General features: G+C 43.5%; 1 protein-coding gene across 4 annotated transcripts in view; it reads left to right on the top strand.

Moving 5' to 3' along the window:
• Positions 1-6,888, top strand: part of Stat3 (signal transducer and activator of transcription 3 (acute-phase response factor)) — a 61,302-nt gene that overhangs the window by 42,072 nt on the left and 12,342 nt on the right. For all 4 annotated transcript variants that reach the window (XM_013037955.1, XM_013037956.1, XM_013037957.1 and 1 more), the window contains exons 7-11: positions 974-1,068; positions 1,220-1,371; positions 3,063-3,221; positions 3,374-3,466; positions 5,491-5,550. In XM_013037955.1, the coding sequence (XP_012893409.1) occupies positions 974-1,068; positions 1,220-1,371; positions 3,063-3,221; positions 3,374-3,466; positions 5,491-5,550 (559 nt within the window). The remainder of the gene's footprint in view (positions 1-973; positions 1,069-1,219; positions 1,372-3,062; positions 3,222-3,373; positions 3,467-5,490; positions 5,551-6,888) is intronic.

Here is a 6,888-nt window from a genome sequence, read left to right as displayed (position 1 = left end):
AAAAAAAAAAAAAAAAGGGCTGCCTTAGATTTCAAGAAAAATCTTGAGCTTCACTGTGATGGGCAGTGAAGGAATCACAACATGTGAAAATGATTAAAAATTTATTGACTTCAGCCAGGTGCTGGTGGCTCACGCTTGTAATCCTAGCTACTCAGGAGGCTGAGATCTGAGGATCCAGGGTTCAAAGCCAGCCTGGGCAGGAAAGTCCGTGAAACTCTTATCTCCAATAAACCACCAGAAAACTGGAAGTGGCGCTGTTGCTCAAGTGGTAGAGTGCTCACCTTGAACTGAAGAGTGCAGGGACAGCGCTCAGGCCCAGAGTTCAAGCTCCACAACCGACCAAAAAAAAATAATAATAAATAAAAATTTTTCATAGCAAATGAGTCTGTGGGGCTGGGAAGGTGGCTCAGTGGTAGAGCGCTTGCCTTGCATGCCTGAGGCCCTGAGTTCGATTCCTCAGCACCACATAAGCAAAAAGTAAAAAGCCGGAAGTGGTGCTGTGGCTCAAGTGGTAGAGCGCTAGCCTTGAGCTGAAGAGCTGAGGGACAGCGCCCATGCCCAGAGTTCAGGTCCCACGACTGGACCAAAAAAAAAAGAAAAAGAAAATGAGTCTGTGTTATTGACTTTAAAGACTTTTTTCCAACTGTGTTTAGTTTTTATAGCAAGAGTTTTAGGAGCTTCTGAAACTTAACGGTTAATGAAACTTTCCATTTGCTTGCTTGCTTGCTTGCTTGCTTTTTCTCTCTCTCTCTCTTTCCTCCTTTCCTCCTTCCTTTCTTTCCTCCTTTCTTTCTTTCTTTCTAGCTTTCTCTCTCTCTTTCTTTCTTTCTTTCCATTCTGAGATGGGTTTCATCACTATGTAGCCCAGGCAGGCCTTGAACTCATCATTCTCCTGTCTCAACCTCTACAGTGGGCCTTGTTTAGAAGGCTGAGAGGATTCCCTCTGGTCAAAAAGTCTTTCCTCCCTCCACAGACATGCAGGATCTGAATGGAAACAACCAGTCTGTGACTAGACAGAAGATGCAACAGCTGGAACAGATGCTCACAGCCCTGGACCAGATGCGGAGAGTAAGCGCCTTGGACAGCCTTGGTATCAGGCACCTCTCGTGACACAACTTGACTGGTTTCTAATAAGTTCCTTCTCTGGAACTGACTAAGGAATGTGGTTAGAGATTGCATGGGGGAAATGTTTTCTGACTTTGTTTTGGTTTCTAACCAGAGCATTGTGAGTGAGCTGGCAGGGCTTTTGTCGGCCATGGAATATGTGCAGAAAACACTCACTGATGAGGAGCTGGCTGATTGGAAGCGGCGGCAACAGATTGCGTGCATTGGAGGCCCTCCCAACATCTGCCTGGATCGTCCTGAAAACTGGTAAGAGACAGAAGGAAGACGTCTCTCTTCCTTCTAGAGAGCTGAGATAATAATCATGGTTATAATCATAGAGCTGATATCACTGCTCCCTCTGTCTTTAAAAAAAAAAAAATCTTTGTGGTGGTTATGCTTAAGCATTCTTGGCAAAGTGCTCTACCACCAACTAAATACCCAGCTTGAGCCTAGTTCCAGTTGGTACTATATCTTTAAGTTGGGAGCTTTTACATATTCAAATTTAGTCTAAAACTTAGTGTTTTTACTTTATTTGAACAATTTTTAAATAAAATATACTAGGTTGGAGGTGTAGCTTACCAGCCAATGAGTAAAAAGATGCTGAGTTTGAGTCCTGGTCTCAGACCCCTTCCCCGCCCCCACCCCCGCTCCCAGAAAACAAAAACAAAACAAAAAAACCAACCTTTGGCCAGGTGCCAGGGGCTCATGCCTGTAATCCTAGCTACTCAAGAGGCTGAGATCTGAGGATCTTGGTTTGAAGCCAACCTGGGAAGAATGTCTGTGAGACTGGAGATAATCATCAGTAAAGTTGGAAGTGGAGCTGTGGCTCAAGTGGTAGAGTACTAGCCTTGAGCATGAAAAGCTCAGGGATGGTGCCCAGGTGCTATGTTCAGGACTGGCACAGAATATATTTGTGTGTGTGTATATTTACATTATTGTATTTTAAATACATTTAATTTAACCAGGTGCTGGTGGCTTATGCCTATAATCCTAGCTGCTCAAGAGACTCAAATCTAAGGATTGAAATTCAAAGCCAGCCTAGGCAAACAAATCTGTGAGACTGACATCAAAAGGGTTCATGGCTATCATGTGGTTCACTCCATTCTCTTCAAGCCAGGAAAGTCTGAGGTCTACCATAGTCAAGAGGAGAGGCCAAGCTTATAGAGGTAATGAGTGTGCAGGCCATCCAGACTCCTGAGTTAGCCAGGATCACATGTGGTACGCACAGAAGATAGGATGGGGAAAATAAAAACAAATTATCTATTTCATGTTCTCTATATCTGTGCTTGTGTGTTTTTCCGGCCAGCAACAACTCCATTCATGCTCCTGGTGTTTTGTTTTTTGTTTTTTTGTTTGTTTTTGGTTTTTGTTGGTTGTCAGGCTTGAACTCTGGGCCTGACTACTGTCTCTCGGCTCTTCAGCTCAAGGCGAGCGAGTACTCCATACAACTTGAGCTACAGCAACACTTGCAGTGTTGTAGTGGTTAATTGGAGATAAGAATGTCATGGACTTTCCTGCCTGGACTGGCATTGAAGCGAGATCCTCATATCTCAGCCTCCTGAGTAGTTAGGTTTACAGGCATGAGCCACCAGCACCTAGCTGAGTTGTAGGTCTTGAACTCAGGGCCTAGGTGCTGTCCCTGAACCTCTTCGTGCATAAGGCTAACGTTCTACCACTTAAGCCACAGTGCCACTTCCAGCTTTTTGAGTAGTTTATTGGAGATAAGAGTCTCATGGACTTTCCTACCTGGGCTGGCTTTGAACCGTGATCCTCAGATCTCAACCTCTTGAGTAGCTAGGATTACAGGCTTGAGCCACGGATGCCTGGCTATCACAGCCTCTTTAATGCTGTAATTATAGGCATGTGCCACCATTCCCAGGTTGGAATTTATTCTTTCTTCTTCTCTACTTCACCTGTGTACACTCTGGTAACTGATAACTTTCTGATTTTATTGGCAGGATAACATCATTAGCTGAATCTCAACTTCAGACCCGCCAACAAATTAAGAAGCTAGAGGAGTTGCAGCAAAAGGTTTCTTATAAAGGGGACCCCATTGTGCAGCACCGGCCAATGCTGGAAGAGAGAATTGTGGAGCTATTTCGAAACTTAATGAAAAGGTATCTTAGAATTCTTGTCCTCTTTGCCTTATCCAAAAAGTGAAGAAAAAAGAAATCATGCCCTAAAGCAAAAGACTAGCTGACTTCAAAGGAACAGGACAAAGACGAGTCACCATGGAAGTAATGTGACACTGTTCTTCTTTTCCCTTCAGTGCCTTTGTGGTTGAACGGCAACCCTGCATGCCTATGCATCCCGACCGGCCCTTAGTCATCAAGACTGGAGTCCAGTTTACCACTAAAGTCAGGTGGGCCACTGGGCTTGCATTTGGAGGGAGCTTTTATTTAGGGACATTCTTAGATCCAGAGAAAAGTTGGAGGCCAGCGTTGTTCTTTTGTTGTTGTTTGTGTGTTATTTAATTAATTAATTAATTTATTTGTCAGTTGTGAGGCCTGGACTTTGGGCCTGGGCACTGTCCCTCAGTTCTTCAGCTCAAGGCTAGCACTCTACCACTTGAGCCACAGCACCACTTCCGGCTTTTTCTGCTTATGTGGTTCTGAGGAATTGAACCCAGTTCCTCACGCACGCAGGGCAAAGCACACTACTACTGAGTCACCTTCCCAGCCCCTTGTGAATTATTTTTGAGGCTGAGTCTTGCTATGTTGCCCAGGCTGGTCTTGAACTCATAACTTGAATGATCCTTTTCTAACTCAGTTCTCCTGCATAGCTGGAACTGTAGACATGTTCTATCATGTCTGGCTTCAGGGTTCTTCCTTCAGGCTTCACCAGCAGTCCTATTGTGGGTATAGAATTTGTTGGACTGGTATCAACTTGCTTATTGAGTCTCATGTCAAAATCAAAGAACAGGATACAGTTAGGTTCTTCGGTTTATCTTCAGTTACTGGTGCTTGTGGCTCAAACCTTTAATTTTAGCTACTCAGGAGGCTGACATCTTAGGATCACAGTTCAAGCCAGCCTAGGCAGCAAAGTCCATGAAACTTTTGTCTCCAATTAGCCACCCAAAAGCTGGAAGTGAAGCTGTGGCTCAAGTGGTAGAATACCAGCTTTGAGCAAAAAAGCTAAAGGACAATGCCCAGGCCCCGAGTTCAAGCCCCAGTACTGGCACCAAAAAAAAAAAAAAAGCTAGGTACATTTCTGTGATGACAGACTAACCCAGTAAGCTGTAGTTTCTCCTTTGCTTCAAAAGGGACACAATAATACTGTGGACTTTTGGTTCTATTCTTCCTTGAAGATCTCAAGGAAAGAGTAGGTTTATTGATGGGCTAGCTGTGAGGCCCCAGCAAGCCCCCAGATCCAAATAGACATGGAGGGTTTCCCCTTGTGGGGTGAAATTTCCCTCCTTGGAAACTTAGTATGGTGCTGGGTTTCAAGTTTAATAGAAAGAATAGCAGCTGCAGAGCATGTTCTTGCTGTATATTTCATTGAGTGATTTTTACTTTCTTTTCGTGAATTTCATACAGGTTTGTCCAAGTCCTCCATTTGTAGGCTTTTTGCAGTGTCTTTTTGTCTGAAGGAGCTTACCTGGGCTGGATGGAGGAGGCATTTGGGATTACGGTTTATTCGACTCTTAGAAATGGAGCAGGCTCTCTACCACTTGAGCTATACCTCCAGCTAAATTTTACTTTTTTTTTAAAAGCGGGTTCTAGAACTTAAACTCTGGGCCTGGGCGCTGTCTCTGAGCTCACTCTTCCTTCTTTTCCTTTCTTCTCCTTTCCTTTCCTTTCTACTGCTTTCCTCTCCTTTCCTCCCCTTTGCTCTCTTCTCCTCTTTTGTCCTCTCCTCCCCTCCTTCCCTCCCTCCCTCCCTCCCTCCCTCCCTTCCTTCCTTCCTTCTTTCCTTCCTTCCTTCCTTCCTTCCTTCCTTCCTTCCTTCCTTCCTTCCATCCGTCCTTCCCAAGGCTAGCACTCTGCCACTTGGAGCCACAGCTCCATTTCCAGCTTTTTTGGAAGTTACTGGGAGATAAGAGCTTCATACTTTCCTGCATAGGCTGGCTTTGAACCTCAGCTCCTCAGATCTCAGCCTCCTGAGTAGCTAAGATGACAGACATATGCCACTAGTGCCTAGTGAATTTTTCTTTTTTTTTTTTAAACTAGAGATTACTGGAGAAACTTAACTTTTTTAAATTTTAATTTTAATTTTTTTATTGTGAAAATACTGTACAGAGGTATAACAATTACATGGGCAAGATAATGAGTACATTTCTTATCAAACATTGTAGCCTCCTCCTTTGTTTCCCCTTCCCATCCCTTCCCATCCTCCCCCTGCCCCAAACTTAACTTTTTTTTAAAACTGGATTTTTTTTTTAACTAGGTTGTTGGTCAAATTCCCTGAGTTGAATTATCAGCTTAAAATTAAAGTGTGCATTGATAAGTAAGTATTCCTAAGCTTAACTCCTTTTTTTTTTCTCCCCAAATGAAGTCTAGAAATAGACCTGAAGTTGTTAAATGGAATAAAGATAGGTTTGAAACATTATCTCACACTAATGGTCTGAGAACAATTTGATATTGGGGATTGGATTGGGAGGTTAAATCTGACTTTCTGTGGTCCACCAGAACAAAATTGAGGTATAGTTACATGTTAACAAGGCTGTCTTCAGAGGTGAATCAATATACAATAGTGGAGAATGGCTAATGGAAGAAAGCATGACGTTCCTAGAATGTAAAACCTTTACCTGGCCTATGACTCTTGTCATTTGTGTTAGATATTAGCCCAAGAGGAATGAAAGTGTATGCCCACAAATGGCCACCCAGCTGAATGGTGGACATTCCATCATTCTATACTCCATTCATGGCCTAGTACTCAAAAAACAATGAAGTGGTGACACATGAATAAAACTGAGTAATTATGCTTAGTGAAAGAAACCAGACCACTCCTCCCCTGTCATTTTATGCCACATATATAAAACCCTAAAAATGCAAATAAATCTACAGTGACAGAAAACAGATTGGTGGTCATTTGGGGCCAGGCTGGGGTAGGGTATGGCTGGGTGGGGGATGGATTACAAATGATCACAGGGAAACTTTGGGGTAATGGATATATGTTCCTTGGTTGTATTGGTGGTTTCACAAGTATGTGTGGAATATATCCATAAATCAGTTTCATCAAATTGTACATTTTAAATAATGTAGTCTATTGGTTGTCAGTTATATCAAAGCTAATACAAGTTCAAGTCCCATGACCAACAAAACAAAAAGCTAATACAAAAAAAGGAATATTAAAAATATAGGCCAGAGCTGGGAGCCGGTGGCTCACACCTGTACTACTAGCTACTCAGGAGGCTGAGATCTGAGGATCGCGGTTCAAAGCCAGCCCAGGCAGGAAAGTCCGTGAAACTCTTATCTCCAATAAGCCACTAGAAAACTGGAAGTGGCGCTGTGGTTCAAGAGGTAGAGTGCTCGCCTTGAGCTGAAGAGTGCAGGGACAGTGCCCAAGCCCAGAGTTCAAGCCCCCCAACCGACAAAAAAAAAAAAAATAGTCCAGGCCAGATGCTTGTGGTTCACACCTATAATCCTAGTTCCTCAGGAGGCTGAAATCTTATGATCGAAGTTCAAAGCCAGCCTTTGAACTTTGAACAGGAAAGTGAGACTCTTATCTCCATCTTAACCACCCCCAAACCAGAAGTGAAGCCATGGCTCAAAGTGATAGAGTGCTCACCTTGAGCTGAAGAGTACAGGGACAGAGTTCAAGCCCTTCAACTGACCCCCCCCC

Source organism: Dipodomys ordii, unplaced genomic scaffold (genome assembly GCF_000151885.1).
Source record: "Dipodomys ordii isolate 6190 unplaced genomic scaffold, Dord_2.0 Scaffold7, whole genome shotgun sequence".
In the NCBI taxonomy this organism is placed as follows: domain Eukaryota; kingdom Metazoa; phylum Chordata; class Mammalia; order Rodentia; family Heteromyidae; genus Dipodomys; species Dipodomys ordii.
Note: the sequence above shows the minus strand (reverse complement) of the source record. Positions and strands in the feature narration are given on the sequence as shown.